The 25,109-nt window shown below is 41.4% G+C and overlaps 2 protein-coding genes across 7 annotated transcripts in view; both read right to left on the minus strand.

Moving 5' to 3' along the window:
* LOC133554272 (myosin-7B-like) overlaps positions 1 to 1,764 on the minus strand; it is a 70,880-nt gene extending 69,116 nt beyond the window's left edge. The window contains exon 1 of the mRNA XM_061902786.1: positions 1,501 to 1,764. Coding sequence (XP_061758770.1) covers positions 1,501 to 1,533 — 33 coding nt within the window. The 5' untranslated portion in view covers positions 1,534 to 1,764. The remainder of the gene's footprint in view (positions 1 to 1,500) is intronic.
* Positions 1,765 to 7,475: 5,711 nt separating this feature from the next.
* LOC133554275 (major histocompatibility complex class I-related gene protein-like) overlaps positions 7,476 to 25,109 on the minus strand; it is a 40,083-nt gene continuing 22,449 nt past the window's right edge. For 2 of the 6 annotated variants that reach the window (XM_061902793.1, XM_061902791.1), the window contains exons 3-10: positions 20,179 to 20,445; positions 19,938 to 19,967; positions 14,892 to 15,170; positions 14,502 to 14,810; positions 14,225 to 14,329; positions 14,049 to 14,066; positions 10,490 to 10,548; positions 7,476 to 9,832 (exon numbers count right to left, since the gene is read on the minus strand). In XM_061902793.1, the coding sequence (XP_061758777.1) occupies positions 10,529 to 10,548; positions 14,049 to 14,066; positions 14,225 to 14,329; positions 14,502 to 14,810; positions 14,892 to 15,170; positions 19,938 to 19,967; positions 20,179 to 20,445 (1,028 nt within the window). In that variant the 3' untranslated portion in view covers positions 7,476 to 9,832; positions 10,490 to 10,528. Of the gene's footprint in view, positions 9,880 to 10,489; positions 10,549 to 14,048; positions 14,067 to 14,224; positions 14,330 to 14,501; positions 14,811 to 14,891; positions 15,171 to 19,937; positions 19,968 to 20,178; positions 20,446 to 25,109 lie in introns of all 6 variants that reach the window. The other 4 variants (XM_061902792.1, XM_061902794.1, XM_061902795.1 and 1 more) reach the window with 4 other exon arrangements.

Below are 25,109 nucleotides of genomic sequence, written 5' to 3' on the forward strand. Positions count from 1 at the left end.
TTGTGGTTACCATGGTTATGTATTGTTTCCAGCTCACCTGCTGCCCCAGCACTAATCAGCCACTATTTTAGCCTGCCCTTTCTGATCACTCGGCCTGGCGTCATTAGTAGTTTCCTGCTGGTTTTCACGCGATACCATAGTTCATGTTGTTCGATTCATGCCGTGTCCACGTAACTCGTGTTTGTTACATGCCACAGATTTGTGTTTCTTCCACGCCATAGTTTATGCTGTTTGTTTCATGCCACAGTTTCGTGTTTGTTCTACGCCATAGTTTGTTTGTTTACCTCATGCCACAGTTTGTATTTGTTCCACGCCATAGTTTATAATGTTTGTTTCATGCCACAGATTTGTGTTTGTTCCACGCCATAGTTTATGCTGTTTGTTTCATGCCACAGTTTTGTTTGTTCCACGCCATAGTTTGTTTGTTTACCTCATGCCACAGTTTTGTGTTTGTTCCACGCCATAGTTTATGTTTGTCTACCTCATGCCAAAGTTTAATTGTTCCAAGCCATAGTTTATGCTGTTTGTTTCATGACACAGTTTTGTGTTTGTTCCAGGCCATAGTTTGTTTGTTTACCTCATGCCACAGTTTCGTGTGTGTTCCACGCCATAGTTTGTTCATCTTATGCCACAGTTTGTTTGTTCCACGCCATAGTTTATGTTGTTTGTTTCATGCCACAGTTTCGTGTTTGTTCCACGCCATAGTTTTTTTTTTTTTACCTCATGTCAGTTTCGTGTTTATTCCACGCCATAGTTTGTTTACCTCATGCCACAGTTTGTTTGTTCAATGCCATAGTTTATGCTGTTTGTTTCATGCCACAGTTTTGTGTTTGTTCCACGCCATAGTTTATGCTGTTTGTTTCATGCCACAGTTTCGTGTTTGTTCCACGCCATAGTTTGTTTGTTAACCTCATGCCACAGTTTGTGTTTGTTCTAGGCCATAGTTTGTTTGTTTACTTCATGCAACAGTTACATGTTTGTTCCACACCATAGTTTGTTTGTTTACCTCATGCCACAGTTTGTGTTTGTTCCTAGCCATAGTTTATGCTGTTTGTTTCATGCCATAGTTTCGTGATTGTTCCACGCCATAGTTTGTTTTTTTACCTTCTGCCACAGTTTCGTGTTTGTTCCACGCCATGGTTTATGCTGTTTGTTTCATGCCACAGTTTTGTGTTTGTTCCACGCCATAGTTTGTTTGTTTGTTTACCTCATGCCACAGTTTTGTGTTTGTTCCACGCCATACTTTGTTTATTTACCTCATGCAACAGTTTTGTGTTTGTTCCACGCCATACTTTGTTTATTTACCTCATGCCACAGTTTGTTTGTTCCACGCCATAGTTTATGCTGTTTGTTTCATGCTACTGTTTTGTGTTTATTCCAGGCCATAGTTTGTTTGTTTACCTCATGCCACAGTTTCGTGTTTGTTCCACGCCATAGTTTGTTTGTTTACCTCATGCTCTGCCAAGATTTCTTGAGTTAGATTAATAAATATGTTCCTACCTGCAAGCCTTGTCCGGAATAGTCCGTTTGCATCCCAGGAAAACAAACCTCTCAGTAAGCTGCCACCCTCCGGTTATGACAACCACGACCCATCAGGAGCAAGGGTGAAGTCACAACGGACGTGACTAGGTTCGTAGAAACTGTGGTTCGAACCAGGAACCTTCAGTTTGCTGACACGGCCGCCCTCCCCTAGTACCGTTTCAAAAGAAGAGATTTGGCAGCAGTATTGGTTCAAAAGTCAATGAGTCCATCCCTGAGCACCACTGGTGCACACTATGGCTTTCACCCTCTCATTACTTTCATTTGACCAATTCAGATGAGGAGGCATGTTTGGAAGACCTCAGGGGAGAAGACAGAGATGGGACAGCTGGTGGGCTTACACAGAAACGTGGAACCACATCAGCAGTAAGTCCTGTCAACTTTATTTATTAAGCGCACCGGCTCATGGACAGTAGAGTACGCTGCTTGGACAACAAACGTCTGTTTACCTTCTTTGTTTTGGGTTTCGCTACTCATCCGAGCAAGGACCTACGAGATCACCAAAGGTGTTACCTGGCAAGGTCTTCGTCGTGACATGTAAACCTCAGACAGTCATTTTTACAGTGCTACATTACGCTAAGGTAAGAGTCCGTCTCAATCTCCTCCTATGGAACGAATAGCATCTTGGAACAGGTTGCGTACCCTCGAGGTTGTCGAACCAACATGGAGTTAGGTTAACGGTTGACTTAAGCTTGGGTTCATTACCACCTACTTACTGGCCACAGGGTCTGATTTTAGACGGCTAACACACACACATGCCACATTAATGCTGCATAAACCCTTCAAGCACCTGTCACACACACACGCACACACACAACAATGCCATAAACTTTTTCTGGCTCCACCGGGAGGAGACGCCACTGGAGACACACGTTAGCCCCTTTGATCCCAGGCCCGTCAATCAAAAGTGTCAACATCTAAACAAAGTGGCTGCCAATCAGATGTTAATTGATTATTAACGAGCAGGAAGGGCTCGTTCGGGCTACAGTTGGTCAATGCTACGTCATTTCTTCTGCATTGTTCCACGAGTAATCACTTTACGCATAAATTGTTACTGTGATCAAAAGGTAAGTATTTGTTGTTGGGGTTTCATGCAAGGGTTCTCAAGCTTTGGTTTCAAGTTTGGGTTAGGTTTTCAAAGTAGGGTCTGAACGTGAGGACAGGGTTTCCCTTTAGGATTTCAAGCAGGGTTGGGGTTTATTAAAACGTTACAAGCCTCTGAGCCCATATCATTTGGAGAATGCAGGCATCGATTCCGCTAACTCTACCTTGTCCAGCGAGTACTCGACAGTTTGAGCCATATAGCTCACCATAGGTTCTTTTTTTAGCCCTCGGTTGACTTTGATGTGGCCGAGAGGTTAAAGACGACGGGATGCCGAGTCGCTGTTTCTCCACACATGGGTTCAAATTAGAGCTACGTGATCCTGACAAAGATGTGAATCGTTTCGTTTTTTTGCCCAGAATTGAGATCAGGTTTCTCTGGTTGTTTAAAAAAAGAAAAGAGAACATTCAAATGGGCATTGGAGAAGAGTGGGTATCTGAAATATAACATTAGTTATGAACGTAACAAAATAAAGGAACGCTGGGGTTAGTGCATGTGCCTCACAAACAAAGGTCCTGAGTAGTCCTGAGTTCAATCCCGGGCTCGGGATCTTTCCAAGTGGAGTTTGCATCTTCTCCTAGTGACTGCGTGGATTCCTCCCACCGCCAAATACATGCACCTGGGGATAGGTTGATTGGCAACACTAAATTAGCCCTAGTGTGTGAATGTGAGTGTGAATGTTGTCGATCTATGTTGGCCCTGCGATGAGGTGGCCACCAGGCGCTCGCCATTGTGGCCCACCTCCGGGCCTGGCTCCAGAGGGGGGCCCCGGTGACCCGCGTCCGGACGAGGGAAATTTGGGGCGGCATGGCGCAGTGGGTAGAGCGGCCGTGCCAGAAACCTGAGGGTTGCAGGTTCGCTTCCCACCTATTGACATCCAAATCGCCGCCGTTGTGTCCTTGGGCAGGACACTTCACCCTTTGTCCCCGGTGCCGCTCACACTGGTGAATGAATGATGAATGAATGATTGGTGGTGGTCGGAGGGGCCGTAGGCGCAAACTGGCAGCCACGCTTCCGTCAGTCTACCCCAGGGCAGCTGTGGCTACTGATGTAGCTTACCACCACCAGGTGTGAATGAATGATGGGTTCCCACTTCACTGTGAGCGCTTTGAGTATCTAACAATAGGAAAGCGCGATATAAATCTAATCCATTATTATTATTATTATTATCTGGGTTCTTTGTTTGTGTTCTTCATAGAGGTCTTCGAGCTGCTCTTTGTCTGATCCCTCACCTAGGACCAGTTTGCCTTGGGAGACCCTACCAGGGGGCATAGAAGCCCCCGGACAACATTGCTCCTAGGATCATTGGGACACGCAAACTCCTCTACCACGTTAAGGTGGCAGCTCGGAGAGGAGTACACGGGAAAGACCATGTCTCCCGGCTGGCCTGAGAACGCCTCGGGATCCCCCGGGAGGAACTGGATGAAGTGGCTGGGGAGAAGGAAGTCTGGGCTTCCTTGCTTAGGCTGTTGCCCCCCGGATAAGCGGAAGAAGATGGATGGATGGATTATTCTGTAGATTTTGAAAAAATGAATCATGTGGAAAAGACAACATCTAGTAACAAGTGATAATAACTTAGGGCTGGGCGATATATCGATATACTCGATATATCGCGGGTTTGTCTCTGTGCGATATAGAAAATGACTATATATATTCTTGTCATGATCCGCCGCCCGGATCATACATAGTTTTTGTTCTTGAGTCCTTTTTGTGTGTTTTCTGATTATTTTTGGACTCTTCCAATCCATAGTTCGTGCACTTCCTTGTTTGTTCGGTTACCATAGTTTATTATTTGTTCCACCTGCTCTGCTTTTGTCACGCACTTGTGTTTTGATTGTTACTTTAGTATTTAAGCCTGCCTTTGACCTCAGTTCGTTCTTGATTCGTTGTTTGCCTCACGCAACTTTCACGTTGGTATCTTTGCTTATGTCTGTTACTTGTGCTATGTCTCACCTTAGCTTCTCGTGCGCTCGGCACACTTATTTTGGACATTTTGGACATTAAACCCCATTGCTATGTTAGCGTTAGCTTCTCGTGCATTCGGCACGTCTTTTGGTTTTGTTCTTTTACCTTTTTGTATTAAATTAAGTTTTACCTGCAATTCCTGCATGTCTTGATCCATTTGCATCTTGGGGTGACTCCACGCTCATCACAATGCGTTTCCAACGTGACAATTCGAGTATACGTTCTCACACAGTTGCTTTTAGCTGCTGGTAATACAAGAGAAAGAACGTGCGAATCCGGTAACAAATGAAAGAAGAATTAATTCCCAAGAAATACAGCAGGTGGTTCATCGTCTGGCGGTGGTTTGGCTTCAATTAGAAATATGTCGAACAGACAACCGTAATTTGTCAAGTGTGGGGCAAAAGCATTGCTACAAAAAGTAGCATTGCTACTAATATGTAGCATCATTTGAAAAGTGACCTGCTAGAGAATGAAGAGTGCATACTACGCATGTCAACATCTCCGTTCGGTGCCATTTCCAGATCAACACCATATGAAAAAAATAGTGATTTTTTTTTTTAGTTGTGATTTCCCTCTCTGCATGAAAGTTTCAAATCAGCATATATTAATTGTTCACATACCAGTATGTTAAAGAATAAAATACAATGTTTTGAGTATGGATTAATGGAGAGAAACAAAAGGCAAGTAGCTGTGAATTTAGGTGGAGAGTTCAATGATTTTGGACTGAATGTGTTTTAGTATATGTATTATTTTCTGATGCATTTCTAATTTAATAATATAGAGCATAATATAAAATGTAGCAAAATAACACTGCGGGTAAGTAAAAAAATACTACAAATTGGTGTTAAGTGTTGTCATATTACTCTGACAAGAATAAAAAAGCAACAGTGTTAAATATTTTTTACACATTTCACTGTTGATCAGAGGTGGGTAGAGTAGCCAGAAATTGTACTCAAGTAAGAGTACTGTTACTTTAAAGATTTATTACTCAAGTAAAGGTAAGGAGTAGTCACTGAAATATTTACTTGAGTAAAAGTAAAAAGTATGTTGTGAAAAAACTACTCAAGTACTGAGTAACTGATGAGTAACCTGATTACGGCAACAAATAATGCACAAAAACATAAAAATAGCAATGACCAAATTCACAGCCAGGAATATCTCTTAAGCAACTAAAACAATAATATATATTAAATAATAGTACATTAAAATAAAATACAAAAATGGCACATTGAGCCACAATAACTTAACAGCACCATAGCCTCAGTAGGCATTCATTGATTTGATTGATTGATCGATTGATTAAAACTTGTATTATTAGATTGTACAGTACAGTACATATTCCGTACAATTGACCACTAAATGGTAACACCTCAATAAGTTTTTCAACGTTTATCAATTACTTAGTAAATGACCAAGTCGAGGTGATCTACCTCATATATACATATACATACACACACATATCATTTATACACACACATATCATACATACATACACATATCATTTATACACACACATATCATACATACATACACACACAAATCATTTATACACACACATATCATATATATATATATATATATGTATATGTATATGTATATATCTATATATGTATGTGTATATATATGTATATACATACATTTATATATACAGTATATTTATTTATTTTGCCGTTTTTGTTGACATGTTGAAGGTGTTTTAATGAATATACATGCATGTATTTCATGAAGACAAGAATATAAGTTGGTGTATTACCTGATTCTGATGACTTGCATAGATTGGAATCAGACGTCCACGTTTTCAAATGGAGGAGAAAAAAAGTTCCTCTTTTCTGTCTAATACCACATGAAAGTCGTTGGTTTTTGGCATGTTATCTGTCCAGCTTCCATATTCGTTTTCATACACTTTACAAGAAATACATTGGCGGCAAACTCTGTAATTATGCTAGCTTGTTTGCGCTGGCTTTCGAAGACTCTTATTTTGTTAGCGCAGGCGCGATGGAGCGGCACTTTTATTGTGAAGACAGGAACTGTGCGATCAGTCTTTAGGCTTTTGACGGGAAGTACGGTTGAAATAAAAAGCGTCTTTTTTCCTTTACACTTTTGATTGATTGATTGAAACTTTTATTAGTAGATTTCACAGTACAGTACATATTCCGTACAATTGACCACTTAATGGTAACACCCCAATAAGTTTTTCAATTTGTTTAAGTTGGGTCATGTGACCGCTTGGCTCTGTTTGATTGGTCCAACGTCACCAGTAACTGCATGTGATTGGTGAAACGCAGGCATGCGTAGATCCTACTTTGAAGCTCTGTCATTAACCAAAACAAACATTAATAGATCGATTAAAAAAAAGTAGCGAGTACCGAGCTGAATGTAGATAAATGGAACGGAGTAAAAGTAGCGTTTCTTCTCTATAAATATACTCAAGTGAAAGTATGTTGCATAAAAACTACTCGTAGAAGTACAATTTATCCTAAAAGTTACTCAAGTAAATGTAACGGAGTAAATGTACCCACCTCTGCTGTTGAGTAGAATTAACTCTGAAAATTTGACACTGGCCATAGAGTAATTTTTACGTTAATTTTAAGTGGGACCAAATGTTATCTGAAACAGTTAATATCAACTCTTTAAGAGTTACTCCAACATGTGTTGTTTTTTTTACTGTGTAGTAATATTAATCATTGAGGTAGAAAACACAATAAGATCATTAAAAACGTAAAAATTGAACAAGATCAGTAAAAAGCCTGATTAAAAAGGTGTGTTTTTGTGAGGTCGAGTTAATAACGTTCAGTTTCATGGCGAATCATGAATTTGACCATCAAAGTTTGTCGCCTTCCCACGCCCACATCCTATAGAGTAGGCTAAATCACTTTGTTCAGTTCAGTTTATTTTTTTAAATAACACATTTAAAAACAAGCACAGTTGACCAAAATGTTGTACAGACATAAGAAACAATTTGCAACAAAAAAAAGGGGCACATAGTGTCACATTTAAATTGTAACATGGAAGGATGAATACATCACAATAGTAAACATTACCTTAAAAGAAGTGCAGAATCACCTAAAATACCACTAAGCAATAAATAATAATTGTATAAAACAAGAAATAAAAACAAACCAAGAAATCCTGTCTAACTGGATTTGAACGTCATGGAGTAAAAAATAGTTTTTAGCCTAGATTCAAATTGTCTCAGAGACTGGGAGTACCTAATAGATAGTGGAAGGTTGTTCCACAGTCTGGGTCCTGCCACTGAAAGGCTCTATCTCCTATGGTTTTAAGCCTAGTCATTGGGACAGCCGGGAGGAGCTGGTCTCAAGACCTCAGAGTCCTGCTGGGACAAAAAGGCTGCAGCAACTCAATAAGATAGGGCAGGGCTTCTTGGTGTAAGCATTTAAAAACATTGAGTATAATTTTGAAATGAACATTTTAAAAATAACTGGGAAAATAATGATAAATGGAACAATTCCAATAGGTCACAAACAGCATTAATAATAAATGGAACAATACAATAGGTCAGGATCAGCAATAATAATAATAATTACAACGTTTAAAATAGGTCTTTAAACGCTTTTGCTGCTCGTCACCTAACAAGTGCAAATAAATGAGGTTTCCTCTCTGGGTTTCATACAGGGTTTCTGCAGGTATCAGCAGATCTAATTTAATACTATTTTGATGCCACTTAAAACACATTTAATTCCCGTGTCCTATTGTAGGTAGTTATTTTATATAATCGAAAAAGCACTATTGTCTATAAGGACACAATTCTAAGCATTTGACAATATTTTTAATTTCCCCTCGGGGATTAATAAAGTGTGTCTTTTGTCTATTAATTTTGAATAGTTGAACAGTTTATATTAACTGTTACTCTGTATTGAATTAAAATTGACTCACAAGATTGTTTAAACTGGGAATATATTTTTCTGTAGTGGTAGCAGCAGCTGCCAGTTGTGGTGGTGACAGTAAAGTTTACTTTGTGGGTCACGCCGTTAACAAACGTTAATTGCTGCCTGCCTTTAATCGCCGACTTGAGATTAGCTAAAAGCATTTGTTATTTTACCAAATTAAATGTTTAGTAATGCTTTTGGATATCAAATGTAATGCTTTTTGATGCCATTTAAGGCCTCAGTTATAGCAAATCCATTCAGTGAATTTTAATACTCACCCGCAAAAACCCTGACATTTTTTTCCATTTTCAGATTAATCGCATTTGATATTTGTAACGATTCTTAATCGATTCAAAAACATCAAAAATGGATTTAAATTTTTATAATGGTTTTCAATCTGTTCTGTCCAGCCACTCAAACAAATCATGTTGTTGATGTAGATGATCATATCTACTGTACAGATTTACTTTAGAAAAGTGTGGGATACTCATCTTACTTTATTTGTATTTGACTGTATTAAATGTTTAGGTATAATTATATTAAACAAAAACTAATGTATTTAATGTAATATATAAATTGTTCATAACTGTTTATTTTATGGAGGAATCTAGTTAATCATAGATCCGGCATCTAATGTTATTAAAAAAGTATTGGTTTTGAATTGAGAAACATTTTAAATCGAGAATCAATTCTGAATCGAATCGTGTGGTGCCAAAGATTCACAGCCCTACAAGTTTATATTTCTGTGTGCTGTTATCTTGCAAATGTAAGAGGGCATTAGCCCAATTAATGCTTTGTAGATAAAAGTGTACCAATGCCTCATATTTCAAGGAGAAAGATCTGGCAATCCTATGTGAGAGTACAACTCACAATGATGCATCCTGGCTTTACCGTTGGTAATAAATAATAAAGTTGTTCCGTTTTTAAGTTACTGTCTGTATGTAGGAGCTGTAGAATGTTATGTTATCAATTTGACCCATTTTCTACCAGTTACTGCTGTTAGCATGTAGCATTTCCTTCTTGGTTGACAAAGGACAAATGTCCACAATCGCCCCCTAGTGTTTGGGAGGTGCATAGTGTTAGGCCAATGAATTAGACAGATGTGTACAAAAATTAAATACATAATTACAAGTATCATAGTGTTACAGTGCAAGTGATCCAACCATAGGGGGCAAAAACATTTGACCGTAACTAGTTTTCTAAGACATAAACATTAAGAAAAAGAGAGACTGTTAAACACGAGGAGCAGTTTGATGATGAGCAAAACACATCTCCTTCTCGTCTTCAAGTGTGACCACGCTCCTCAGTAGTCGCTATCTGTCCCAGTGCACAAAAGATCCTGGAGGAAAAGCATGACAGCACAAAGAATCCAAGTGGAAGTGTTAGCTGAAAGATGAGTTTGGATACGTAAACGGTCCATGTGAGCTCGTTCTGGGTGATATGGCCTAAACATAAAATCTCAGATTTTTTCACAAGAATGTAGATATAAATAAATAAATAAATGGGTTGTACTTGTATAGCGCTTTTCTACCTTCAAGGTACTCAAAGCGCTTTGACACTACTTCCACATTTACCCATTCACACACACATTCACACACTGATGGAGGGAGCTGCCATGCAAGGCGCCAACCAGCACCCATCAGGAGCAAGGGTGAAGTGTCTTGCTCAGGACACAACGGACGTGACGAGGTTAGGATATTTTTTTCCCCTACTTTTAAAGGAAGGAAAAAGTTTGTTATGCTGCCGCATGTTTTGAACAAACATTGCAGCGTGCAGTCAGTTGTTCCAAGTAGTTTGCCGCAAATCTCAACTACTGACAACACTTTTATTTTCTTTGGAACAATGTTTGCTCTCGTTAGTGTTAGCATTAGCCATGTTTTGCTAAGTGTGAATCTCCGCTAAAGAAATGAGGCTGGAAACTCCTCAGGACAAAACATATTTTAAATCTACTGCAACAAAAAACTCAAATATATCGGCAAAGTGTGAGCTAACTTACTGTGTTCCGACTGCTTTCATCCGTAGAGTTCTCTGAGCACTAGGTACCATCTTCATCAGCTGTTAGACAAACACAAACGCACCGTGACCTCAACGCCTCACAATTTGTACCTTTTACTTCCTTACAAAAGTATGAAGAGTCCAGAACTTTTATGGTAGTCAGAATGCTAACTGGCTGGTAGGGCATCAAATACTCATGTTCCCCACTGTATATCTAGAAGGTGCATCTTCACTTATATCAGATCTCTGATGTGTGACTCCATTGGTTGAGAAACATCAAGAAGCAGAGTGGTGCACTTCTACTTCCTGTCAATAGTTAGATATGTGACACGTTTACATTGCCTGCATGTAAGCAGGTCACATGACTCGGGACAGAGTATCTTATCATCCATCCATCCATCCATTTTCTACAGTACATTTTAATTAGGGCTATCAAACGATTAACATTTAAATTTAAAATCAATTATGATATTTTCACATTTTGCCCATAGTTAACTCCTAATTAATCAAGGTTAATCACAGATAGGTTATAAGCTTTAATAAGTCTACCTTACACCAGTGGTTCTCAAACTTATTTTCACTAAGTACCACCTCAGAAAACACTTGACAACCACCATAATGACCAGCATTAAAATACAGTACCGTCAAAGGGGTTTTATTTAACAAGTATATTTAATATTTTGGCCACTAATGTTCCACATAGTTTGAACAGCAACACTGTGTTTAAATATCAGTAAATAAAACACATCACGTCATTACAATATTTAATTGATTCTTTGGTAAACCACTAGATGGAGCCGTACGACAGCTTGAGAATCACTGCCTGAGACAGATGATTGTCAAGATTTGAATACTGTCAACATGGGACTGGATAATTTATTTGTTTTTTGCACATGTTTGTTATGCATTATTCTTTTTAAAACAGCTTAACACAAACACTTCACACATGCACACCACTTCTGTCACAGCCACACATTTACTATAAATAACTATTATACTATAGCCTAAAAAAATGCCTGGGTCAGCATGTCGACTGTGCTTTCCTTAGATTACCGTTTAGTATCATTACTCCACAATACTGATTGGTCGCAGAATTAGGGGTGTTGACACCCAATTTGCAATTTCTGTGAAAAGTTTGTTGTTGTTCGTAGTGGGATGCGATGAGGACTCTGCTCACAGCGGAGGCAGATGGCTTCGGTCTTGTTGGGAGACCCTGCTGTGGGGCTTTGGGTAACTTTTCCATTTAGTGTGTCCTTTTCTTTGTCCGTTTCTGCTCCGTCCTTGTTCCCGCAGCACTTGTGGGTTTTCTCGCACTTACGGTGAGGGCTGACGGTCACAAATCAGGCAAAGGGAAATAAAAAGTGCTGTTAAAGGAGATGAGCGTTAACTCGTTACTTTCCCTTTAAATTTGACGGCTCTAATGTTAACCAATACTAGTACCAAAACATCCAAAAGTGGCAGTTTCCCTTTTGGCTATCCAGTAGGGTTGGTAACGATGAACTGGTTTGACTGGCTATCCAGTTTGACAAGTGAGCGATTCGGTTGAGTCGGTAGCAGTCACCTCATACAATCAGAATCAGCTGTGAATCTTTAGATTCATCGATTAACCGACCGGGTGTTGCACGAGACTATCTATCAGTTGACAGGGGGATGCCTCTGGATCAGCCAACTGGGGTGGTGGTTTCTCTTTTTAAAAAGAGGAACCAGAGGGTGTATTCCAACTATTGTGGGATCACACTCCTCAGCCTTCCTGATAAGAGGTGTACCGGAGAGGAGGCTACGTCGGCTAGTCGAACCTCGAATTCAAGAGGAGCATTGTGGTTTTCGTCCTGGTCGCGGAACTGTGGACCAATTCCTTAGGGGTGCATGGGAGTTTGCCCAATCATCCACATGTGTTTTGTAGACTTAGAGAAGGCGGATGTCGTAGTGGTTCGTGTTGTGGTTTGTGCAGCCCTTTGAGACACTAGTGATTTAGGGCTATATAAGTAAACATTGATTGATTGATTGATTTGTCCATGTCCCTTTTGAAGTCCTGATGAGAGTGAGGGTTGGTCTCCAGCAGGGCTGCCCTTTGTCACAAATTCTGTTTACAACTTTTATGGACAGAATGTTTAGGCGCAGTCAGGGCGTTGAGGGGATCCGGTTTGGTGGCTGCAGGATTAGGTTTCAGCTTTTTTACGGAAGATGTGGTCTTGCTGGCTTCACCTGACCAGGGTTCATGGCTCTCACTGGATCAATTTGCAGCTGAATGTGAAGCGACTGGTATGTAAATCAGCACTTCCGACTTCGAGTCCAAGGCTCTCGCCCAGAGAAAGGTGGAGTGCCATCTCCGGGTTGGGGAGGAGATCATTTCCCAAGTGGAGGACTTCAAGTACCTCTGTTTTTTTCTTGTTCATGAGTGAGGGAAGAGTTGATTGTGGTATTGACAGGCAAATCGGTGCAGCGTCTGCAGTTATGCGGACCCTTCATCGGTCCTTCGTGGTGAAAAGGAAGCTGAGCTGGAGGGCAAAACCCTCAATTTACTAGTCGCTCTATGTCCCTAACCTCACATCATGAGCTTTGGGTTATGGCCGAAAAGACAAGATCATGGGTACAATCGGCCGAAATGAGTCTCCTTCAATGGGTGGCAGGGCTCTCCCTTGGCAATAGGTTGAGAAGCTCTGTCGGTCAGAAGGCCCCTCGAACGCCTCGGAGTCCCCGGGAAGAGCTGGACGAAGCAGTAGGGGAGAGGGAAGTCTGGAATTCTCTGCTTAGGCTGAAGTCCCCCCAGGGGCAACCTGACATCCGATAAGCGGAAGAAGATTGGTGGCATGTTTATATCATCCTATCAAAGGAACATGTTTATTTTGATAGTCTTTTGTGGTCCATGTCTAAAAATAAATATATTTGACATGTGATTCTGTTGTCGTTTTACTTTATATTTGCCTTAAAGCATTTTAGGGATATACGTATGTGGTGTTTTACACATTTGAAAATACTGTAAGCATGTCACTTTTATAGAATGTTTTTTTTCTATATTTGAAGATGAATCTGACAACAGTGTTATCATTCATCAGGTTATTTGTATCCTCATGACTTTCCACTAATCAGTTGATTGTTCAGTTTGTTTTAGAAGACGTTTGGCCTCTCAATAGAGTAGTTTTCATCAGTTCATGCTCTTAGATTTAGCTCGGACAGATCTCAAGTCTGAGCGCTTGGTGCCAAGGTCCTAACTATTCTTCCAACATGAAAAGAAGCGTATGCACAGGAAAGAATGCTTTTTTTCTTTTGTGGTGTATAAACGTAAGTGTTCATCAACAAATGTTAACGACAGAATGTAATCATTCATCCACCCTATCTAATCATACAGTTTTTAAAATATAACCTTTTTGAATAGCATGGTAACCCATGTATCTCGATGCATACGGATTCGTCCATCACTAAGAGATGTCCAACCCTACTATCCAGTTAGACAAAGTGAAGATTGTCAGGCTAAACTTGTAACAAGCGTCTATATCAGTGATCCTTCACCCCTGCTATGTTTATGGCGGCTCAAAGAAAAGAGAATATGATTGACTTACCAGCTGGATCATAGTTGGCTGAAATAAAAGACAGACAAGATGACTTGGACTTCTGTCTTCCTATCACCTTTCTATGTGAGTGTGTGCTCTCTCTCTGAGGATCTTGGAGTGTTTGTTGGCACCTTTCTAGACTGGAGTAAAGCACCAACTTACAAAAAAAGAAGTGTGACCCTCACCTTTTTTGTTCTTGTGACGTATGGCAACTACGACAATGACAATGATAGCGAGGATCACGGCAATTAAGACCGACGATGTGGCACAGGCGGCAACCCTCACGTTGTCTGTTGAGAGCAAAAAAGCAAGAAGAGGAAACTTGAATGAGTACTTTGCATGCATGCTATCCAATGTCCAGCATTTTTCTTGTGACATGGATCAATAATGGTGGAAGTTTTGATAAAATTCAATGTTTTTGATTTGAGGACGTAAAAATTAAACTCAATGTGTTCTCCTCACCTTCATCGCTTGCGTTGCTCAGAATGCTTCTTCTCTCCAGCTTGGTGACCAGGTCCTCTTTGACACCAGACAGCTGAAACACACATTCGTACTTGCCCTCCACTTCAGCCGTCACCTCCACTTTCAGATCCACCGTCATCTGGAAGGTTCCATCAGGGTTTGGCAGGATTTCTCCGTGCCCCACGTTCTCGCGGAGATCCTTGCCATTTTTCCTCCAAAACAGTGTTGCACTGCTGGGGTAGAAACCTGTCGCGAAGCAGCTGACCGGAGAGGACGGTGTCTTCTGGAGGAGAAACACTTCTGGAAGGTCTGCATGGGAAAGAGTGTAGGTTGTAATGTTACTTATGTTCCTACAGGGGGTGGGCTATCAGCGTACGTCATGTGGTTTACCTGTTCTCATTAGTACGTCTCTACCAAAGTTCAGATACTGTTTCAAGTTATGAACACAGATACCTGTGTAGTAAAACTTTAAGTGGTCCATAAGATCTCGATCGTGGTCCAGCGTGTGTTTGATGGAGACTGCTTGTGGTTTTGCTGCAGTCCATGTCCATGTCTTGGTGTCTAACGCTAAAAAATCTTCTCCGTCATAACTGGACTGTTCCCAACCCTTGATTTTCTCAGTCTCATCATCCCATTCACAGCCATACATCCTCTGGTAAATGTGAAGACCTGAAAGATTAACACAATGTGTATAAAATAGAGTAAGGCTTAATCACCATCAACCCACGTGCACAGATACACTCTTGTGTCTTTAAGAGGTCATACTATGATTTTACTCTACAATTACATTATTGCTTGTGTTCTACATAGCTTGCAATGATGGTGCTTTTTGCCAAACCTTGGATACATTTTTCTTTACTGACCAACTTAAGCTCTTTCTAAGTGTGTCTTGAAGAAAACAAGTCATTTTGGGTCTGCCTTTTTAGATGCACATGCACATTGCCACAAAACACAAAATATAACCAGGCATTTCTCACTTCCTCGGATTAGACTGGAGGTCTGTTAAGTGACCACGGCCCTCATGTAACAAGCTTGCTTACGCACAAAAATTTTCCCCAACATTAGGCCTTTTTCCCCTCAAAAGGTTGAGAACACGAAAGGGCAAGTGGCCTTGCCCCGAAAATGACTACATTTTCGGGCCTGGTCCTAACCTAAATTGTGTGTACACCACCTGCTCTCTCCTACATGTCCTTTTATATTCCTGTCCTTTAATTGGTTGTTATGTAGATGTCTGCCTTACCTTCCTCAGTTTCTGCCAGGACTCCTCTATTGCTGTATAAATTCATGATTCATCCCCCTTTTCCAACTGGGTTTTGAATTAACTCATTGTCTACCATTTTGAGTGCTCTCTTCGCTTTATCTGCTCTTTCGTTGCCCCATATTCTAATGTGCGCCGGGATCCGACAGAAGTTTACCTCAAGACCAGTCAGTCCTCTGAATCTTAAAAAGTAATTACTGAACTTTTAGTAAACAAATCATCCCTACAAGTCTCTTTTACAATTGGACTTTCCACAGCTGCAGCTGAGTCTGAAAAAATGACTGCTCTCATCGGTTTTATTTATTTTATCCATTGTATGATTAGAGACCATTTCATCTGTGAAAACGAACACGTTTTTAGTCATGCTTTTACAGGTTGACACACCAACATCTGTAAAAGATACTCATTTTTCAACATTGTCAGATACTGGGTCCTTTGATCCGTCTGTATAAATATTCAGGAAACTATCGAATCTCATTTTCGCATACCTTTCGACCATGGACACTTTCATTAGCTTCCTTCCACCCTATCCTTATTTCTACCAATTCCATGTTTACCCTTGGTCTTGGTAGAATCCAAGGGAGTACATCTGCCTACACTAAAACTAGGCTGTACTGACAGAGCGCTTCTGGCGCAGCCTAGGCTGTAGATTATCTTGGTTGCTTTAGGTCTGTTCTAGTCTCTGGCCATGCTATGTCCCACCCCAGCAGACGATGGTGTGGAGCACTGCAGAGGTCACCGCCATTTACAGTATGTGGGTGTTGAAATTGGGGTTTTGCTTTGTTTTGTTGTTTGTCTGTGCATGGTCCAATCGGATGTGCCCAAAACGTATGATTCATTAGGGCTGAGAAACTTTGGGCCCCACACGATTCGATTAATTTCTTGGGGGTAATGTTTCAATTCAGGATCAATTCTCAATTCAAAACTATTCTCGATTCAAAATCATTACTTTTTTACTAACATTGGATCCCAGTTCTATAAATAACTACATCCCTCCATAAAATAAACAGCTCTGACCAATTTCTATATTACTTTAAAGAAAATAGATTTTTATACAGTCCTACCCAAACATTTAATAAAGTCAAAGACAAATAAGGCAACAAGAGAAGTATCCAACACTTATTTTGTAAAGTAAATGTGTACAGCAGATATAGATCATCTACATCATCAATATGATTTGTCTAAGTGGCTGGACAGGATGAATTGGAAAAAAAAATTACAATAAAATATTTACCAATCAATCTTTGATTATTTTTTTAATCGATTAAGAACCGAGAGACTTGGGGGATTGGGGGATTTCAACGCTCCTGTTGGCAACGACAGTGAAACCTGGAGAGGCGTAATTTGGAAAAATGGACGCCCGGATCTGAATCCAAGTGGTGCTTTGTTATTGAACTTTTGTGCTTTTCACGGATTGTCCATAACAAACACCATGTTCAAACATAAGGGTGTCTATATGTGCACTTGGCACCAGGACACCCTCTGCCGCAGTTCCATGATTGACTTTGTAGTTGTGTCATCGGATTTGCGGCCTCATGTTTTGGACACTCGGTGAAGAGAGGGGCGGAGCTTTCTCCCGATCACCACCTGGTGGTGAGCTGGGTCCGATGGTGGGGGAGGATGCCGGACAGACCTGGCAGGCCCAAACGCATTGTGAGCGTTTGCTGGGAAGGTCCAGCAGAGTCTCCTGTCAGAGAGTTTCAATTCCCACCTCCGGAAGAACTTTGAACATGTCACGAGGGAGGTGCTGGATATTGAGTCCGAGTGTCGAGGCGACTGATTGGAGCTGTGGCCGCAACGTGGTTTGTGCCTGTTATGGTGGTAATCCTAGAACCCTCTGGTGGACACCAGCAGTGAGGGATGCCGTCAAACTGAAGAAAGAGTCCTATCGGGTCCTTTTGGCTCATGGGACTCCAGACGCAGCGGACAGGTACCGACAGGCCAAGCGAAGTGCGGCTTCAGCGCTCATGGAGGCAAAAACTCGAACATGGGAGGAGTTTGGCGAAGCCATGGAAAACGACTACCGGACGGCTTCAAGGCGATTCTGGTCACCATCCGCCGCCTCGGGGGGGTAAGCAGTGCACTGTCAACACCGTGTATGGTGAAGATGGTGTGCTGCTTACCTCTACCGCGGCCGTTGTGGATCGGTGGAGGGAATACTTCGAAGACCTCCTCAATCCCACCAACACATCTTCCTTTGAGGAAGCAGTGCCTGGGAAATCTGTGGTGGGCTCTCCTATTTGTGGGCCAGAGGTTGCCGAGGTAGTTAAAAAGCTCCTTGGTGGCAAGGCTTCGGAGGTGAATGAGATCTGCCCGGAGTTCCTTAAGGCTCTGGATGCTGTGGGGCTGTCTTGGTTGACAAGACTCTGCAGCATCGCCTGTACATCGGGGGTGGTCCCTCTGGATTGGCAGATCGAGGTGGTGGTTCCTCTCTTAAAGAAGTGGAACCAGAGGGTGTGTTCCAACTATCGTGGGATCACACTCCTCAGCCTTCCCGGTAAGGACTATTCAGGCGTACTGGAGAGGAGGCTACGCCGGATAGTTAAACCTCTGATCCAAGAGGAACAGTGTGGTTTTCGTCCTGGTCATGGAACGGTAGACCAGCTCTATACTATCGGTAAGGTACTTAAGGGTGCATGGGAGTTTGCCCAACCAGTCTACTTGGCTTTGTGTACTTGGAGAAGGCATTCGACCGTGTCCTGTGGGGAGTGCTCAGAGAGTATGGGGCAACGGACTGTCTGATTGTGGCGGTCCACTCCCCGTATGATCAGTGTCAGAGCTTGGTCCGCATTGCCGGCAGTAAGTCGGACCCGTTTCCATTAAGGGTTGGACTTTGCTAAGGCTGCCCTTTGTCACCGATTTTGTTCATAACTTTTATGGACAGAATTTCTAGGCTCAGTCAGGGCGTTGAGGGGATCCGGTTTGGTGGCTACAGGATTAGTAGGTCTCTTTTTGCAGATGATGTGGTCCTGATGGCTTCAACTGGCCAGGAACTTCAGCTCTCACTGGATCGGTTCGCAGCTGAGTGTGAAGCGACTGGGATGAGAATCAGAACCTCCAAGTCTGAGTCCATGGTTCTCGCCCGGGAAAGGTTGGAGTGCCATCTCCAGGTTGGGGAGGAGATCTTGCCCTTAGTGGAGGAGGACTTCAAGTACCTAAGAGTCTTGCTCTCAAGTGGGGGAGGAGTGGATCGTGAGATCGACAGGCGGATCGGTGCGGCGTCTTAAGTAATGCGGACGCTGTATCGATCTGTTGTGGTAAAGAAGGAGCTGAGCCGGAAGGCAAAGCTCTCAATTTACCGGTCGAGCTACGTTCCCATTCTCACCTATGGTCATGAGCTGTGGCTTATGAGCGAAAGGACAAGATCATGGGTACAAGCGGCCAAAATTAGTTTCCTCTGCCGGGTGGTGGGTCTCTCCTTTAGAAATAGGGTGAGAAGTTCTGTCATCCGGGAGGAGCTCAGAGTTAAGCTGCTGCTCCTCCACATTGAGAGGAGCCAGATGAGGTGGTTAGGGCATCTGCTCAGGATGACACCCGAACGCCTCGCAGGGAGATGTTTGGGGCACGTCCGACCGGCAGGAGACCAAGGGGAAGACCCAGGACACGTTGGGAAGACTGTCTCTCCCGGCTGGCCTGAGAACGCCTCGGGATCCCCCGGGAGGAGCTGGACAAAGTGGCTGGAGAGAGGGAAATCTGGGCTTCTCTGCTTAGGCTGCTGACCCCGCGACCCGACCTCTGGTAAGCGAAGGATAATGGATGGATGAATGGATTAAGAGCCCAAAAAATTTTTGTTGACACCTATTATTTTTATTTTTCCAGTGTGATTTAGTTTTGAGGCTGTATGTAGAAATAGTGCGATTGAAGTGCCAGCTGGTTGCATCAGCTCTGGGCTCTTCCAAATCTTTTGTGTTCTATATGTTTCCGTCTTGTTGTTGTGTGTTTTAACTTGTTTTTTGCGAACGTTTTGCATCCGCACTGCTATCACATAATTTCCCCATTGTGGGATGAATACATCTATCCTTTTTGTTGCTGCTTGTGCTATCCCTGAACCCTTTCGTTTTGACCATTTTGCTTCTCCTTCTGCCAACAGGTGTTGGCATTCCTCCAAATAAGCCAGGTACCACACCTGATGACGCTTTGGAAAGGTTTCATTAAGGCGAACAAGCAAGACAACATACCTGCAGTGCCACACTGTACAATGTCCCTCCCTGCTCACGTGACCCAACACACAAATCAAGAAAACAACAAACCATTAACAATAGGGCTTCTTCAGCAGCTGCCAACATGCAAGACACATGAGTTTTGATAACTTGAGCTCTCTAAGTGTCAGTCATGTGTTTCTTCTACGTCATTATGGATGCCACAGACAAGTGCAGTAACATGTGTTCATTTTAGTACATCAACTATTTATGAACCAACCTTCAGTGTGGTTGAAGCGCTTCTGTAAACTTTCCAAGTCCTCTTTGTCCTTCACTTCAGCCTGAATACCTAAATGTGTAAGCAACCTAAAGTGCTCTGGATCCACCGTTGTAAAGTTCTTCATCCATTCTTCTTTGGCTTCTGCTTTCTTTGTGTTGCTGTCATAGTGACCGATCTGAATGTCATCAATATAAGCCAGGCCCACATAATCTGGGAAGTTTGCAACTTTAGAGGACGCAGTATGGAAATACTTGAGCGAGTGAGTCACTGACAGAAAAACAAAACCAAATTAGAATTGTATATTTTTTAAATAACAATCTTGTTCTATGAATATTTCAGTCAACTCTGTCCACAGTTGGATCTTGATGGAGAACTGCACTTTTTTAGGAATTTTGCCTATTGTTCACAATCATGAGAGACAAGAAGACATGTGTCTTTTCTTATTTTTAAAATTGTAAAGATGACGAAAAACATTTGAAAGATGTGGCTAAAATAGGAGTCATTGTTGTAGCCTTCAAAGCCTCTAAAACATGGGTACCCATTACGTTGATCGCGAGCCACCGGTCGATCCCGGAGGATGTGTTAGTCGATCACCAGCCAGGCATTTTAAAAAATAGACCTAAAAATTAGCGATCATCAATCTTCACAAAGACGTCAGTTTCGTCACTTGACTGACATTCACGACACCTGAGGGTCTTGTGAGATGACACTGGCTGCTGCGAGCTCATTATTAAGAAAAAGTGATGGACAGGAAGGTGAGAAACACGTTTTATTTCAACACATTCGTGCCGTACCTGCTGTCAAAACTCTAAAGACTGACTGCACGGTTCCTATCTTCACAATAAAAGCGCTGCTTCCTCTTGCCGGCGCTAACAAAATAAGAGTCTCAGAAAGCTGGTGTGCACAAGCTAGCAAGCTACGGAGCTAATGGATTTCTTGTAAAGTGTATAAAAACGAGTATGGAAGCTGGACAAATAAGATGCCAAAAACCAAACACTTTCATGTGGTACTGGACAGAAAGGAGGACTTTTGTTCTCCTCCATTTGAAAATGCCGACATTATCCGCACTTCTGTCAGATTCCAATCAATGCAAGTCATCCGAATCAGGTAATACTCCAACTTATATTCTTGTCTTCATGAAAGAAATGACTCTTTATGTGTTAAACATTATTGCATTATCATTAAAAACCTTGATTCATGAATAAAAACATATAAATGATTTATATGAATCAGGTAGATTCCCTCAACTTGGTCAATTGAAAAGTAGCTTGCCTGCAGAAGAAGTGTGGGCACCCCTGCTCTAAAACAACTTTGAAACCCTCTATCAGTGTTTTAATATACACTGACGTAACATTATCAGGTTATGAGAATGGACCTTTATTTTGAAGGCGAGTTGCTCCCTCCTCTAGTTTCCGGTAGTCTCCGCGCGACAGTCATACGCTCACTCGTTTACACATGAGACAAATTTACGTGTTTTAGCGCTCCAAGTTCGTTGTTTCTTCCCACAAAGTGCTTTGAAAAGATTGTCTGTAAGTCCTGTGTCTGCTTGATGAGTGATATGAAGACGTGTGCACGTGTAAATGTAGAAATAGTACTGTGCGACGATAGTTTGTTCTCCGGTGTTAGCTTGTTGCTACTTAGCATGTAGCTTCTTTGCTTGCTAGTTCACTCCTCTAATCGAGGATGCAATGTTTGTGTTTCTCCTCAGTATATGATGTATTTTATCCGTTTTGTTTGCAACCATTCCATTTTTAAATCATAATCATTTGTGGTTTTGAGTGAAACATGGGCTAAAGTTTATGAGCACTGGTTACATGCTATTGTATGGGCTGTGTGTTTACGTGTGAAACTTATGCAGCAAACATTTATGGAAATGTGGTTACTTAGCAGTGTTTATTTGACATATTTTCTGTCTCTTTATACAGTTTTACAAATAGATAAAAAAGAGAAGATGACAAAACAAAAGGGAAACAGGGAAAAGAGAAAACAAACAAAGAAATTACTAATTAGACAAGAATAAGGGAAAGGAGCATTCTCTGTGAAAACCACTAAAACTTCTTGAAGATAAAAGGCCTGGACTATTTCTTAATTTTTCTTGCGATCTTCACGTTAACTGTCAACTTGTTTACGTCACGGACACAGACACATAGGGCGGAATATACACACTGCAAGTATGTATATATATATATAGATATATATATATATATATATACAGTGGGGCGAAAAAGTATTTAGTCAGCCACCGATTGTGCAAGTTCTCCCACCTAAATTGATGACAGAGGTCTGTAATTTTCATCATAGTACTCTTCTACTATGAGAGACAGAATGTGAAAAAAAATCCAGGAATTCACATTGTAGAAATTTTAAAGAATTTATTTGTAAATTATGGTGGAAAAGAAGTATTTGGTCAATAACAAAAATTCAACTCAATACTTTGTAGTATAACCTTTGTTGGCAATAACAGAGGTCAAACGATTACTATAGGTCTTTACCAGGTTTGCACACACAGTAGCTGGTATTTTGGCCCATTCCTGTGATGTTTTGGGGCTGTCGCCGAGAAACACAGACTTTCAACTCCCTCCATAGATTTTCTCTGGGGTTAATGTCTGGAGACTGGCTAGGCCACTCCAAGACTTTCAAATGCTTCTTACGGAGCCACTCCTTTGTTGCCCGGGCGGTGTGTTTGGGATCATTGTAATGCTGGAAGACCCAGCCACGTTTCATCTTCAAAGCTCTCACTGATGAAAGGAGGTTTCGGCTCAAAATCTCACGATACATGGCCCCATTCATTCTTTCCTTAACACGGATCAGTCGTCCTGTCCCCTTAGCAGAAAAATAACCCCAAAGCGTGATGTGTCCACCCTCATGCTTCACAGTAGGTATGGTGTTCTTGGGATGCAACTCAGTATTCTTCTTCCTCCAAACATGACGAGTTGAGTTTATACCAAAAAGTTCTATTTTGGTTTCATCTGACCACACGACATCCTCCCAATCCTCTGCTGTATCATCCATATGCTCTCTGGCAAACTTCAGACGGGCCGGGACATGCACTGGCTTAAGCAGGGGGACACGTCTGCCACTGCAGGATTTGATTCCCTGTCGGCGTAGTGTGTTACTGATGGTAACCTTTGTTACTTTGGTCCCAGCTCTCTGCAGGTCATTCACCAGGTCCCTCCGTGTGGTTCTGGGATTTTTGCTCACCGTTCTCATGATCATTTTGACCCCACGGGATGAGATCTTGCGTGGAGCCCCAGATCGAGGGAGATTATCAGTGGTCTTGTATGTATTCCATTTTCTGATAATTGGTCCCACAGTAGATTTTTTCACACCAAGCTGCTTGCCTATTGTAGATTCACTCTTCCCAGTCTGGTGCAGGTCTACAATTCTTTTCCTGGTGTCCTTCGACAGCTCTTTGGTCTTGGCCATAGTGGAGTTTGGAGTCTGACTGTTTGAGGCTGTGGACAGGTGTCTTTTATACGGATAACGATTTCAAACAGGTTCCATTAATACAGGTAACGAGTGGAGGACAGAAGGGCTTTTTAAAGAAGAAGTTACAGGTCTGTGAGAGCCAGAGATCTTCCTTGTTTGAAGTGACCAAATACTTATTTTCCACCATAATTTACAAATAAATTATTTAAAATTCCTACAATGTGAATTCCTGGATTTTTTTTCACATTCTGTCTCTCACAGTTGAAGTGTACCTCTGATGAAAATTACAGATCTCTGTCATCATTTTAAGTGGGAGAACTTGCACTATCGGTGGCTGACTAAATACTTTTTTGCCCCACTGTATATATATATATATATATATATATTTGTTTATATGTATATTCATATAGTGTTGGAACCAACGCATTACTTTGTAACGCCTTACTGTAACGCTGTTATTTTCGGCGGTAACGAATAGTGTAACGCGTAATTTTTTAGATTCAATAACTCAGTTACCGTTACTACATGATGTGTTACTGCGTTATTTTACGTTATTTTTTTATATAGTATCGGCTAGAAACTGAGAAGATTTGAGTGTGTGTTATTGGAGAGTTGCAGTGTCGTCCTTCTGATTCTTTCTGTGTCACAAGGAAGTAAAGAGGCACGCAGTGTGGATGGGGCGGGGGGCGGGGTTCTGTGTTTACGAACAACAAGACATCATAGCGGAGCCGAAGTCGAGTTTCTTTACATAGAGATATTCGCACTACTTTTCTTTTGTCGAGTACAAAGAAAAGAAAATTTTAGTTAAATGTAAGTTATGTCTTGGATCAAAGATCCCATCTACTGTCCAAAACAGCATTTCAGATTTGCTGAAACACCCACAAAAGCAACATGCTTCAACGAAGCTAGTAAAGAGAGACACACTTCACCCGCTGGATTATATATTTTTGATTTTATATATATATATATATATATATATATATATATATATATATATATATATATATATATATATATATATATATATATATATATAAAATGGAAATAACAGACGTGTTCATAACAATATGTAATATGTTCAATATTTACAGTACTTTGGTCATTTTAGTCATGTTCGATACTGACTTCGTCCGCGCATTTACTTCCGTTTGCATAGCGGCGCACGTGCGACTTCCGGCAACAAATGTGTGTTTATACTTTCGGAATCAAACATGAGTGTGTTGTCTAATCATGGCAGACTTGGTAACAGACAACGCAAATAAACTATTTTTGGACAAATGACAATTCACAACCTTCTCTTTTTTGAATCTGAATATACTGAGGGTGAAACGTTGGAGCAGACGGAAGCCAAGAGAGTCTGTCTGACTTGATTTGACGCTGTAAATTTTCGACATAATCGGAGTGCTTATCCAAAATAAACCGGAAAAAACGTCCCCGGCCAGCTGGATCTCTTGCCATGGTTAGCTTTTACAGCATATACCATACCGTAGCATGGCAATGTG

This window comes from Nerophis ophidion, linkage group LG06, assembly GCF_033978795.1.
Source record: "Nerophis ophidion isolate RoL-2023_Sa linkage group LG06, RoL_Noph_v1.0, whole genome shotgun sequence".
Lineage (NCBI taxonomy): Eukaryota > Metazoa > Chordata > Actinopteri > Syngnathiformes > Syngnathidae > Nerophis > Nerophis ophidion.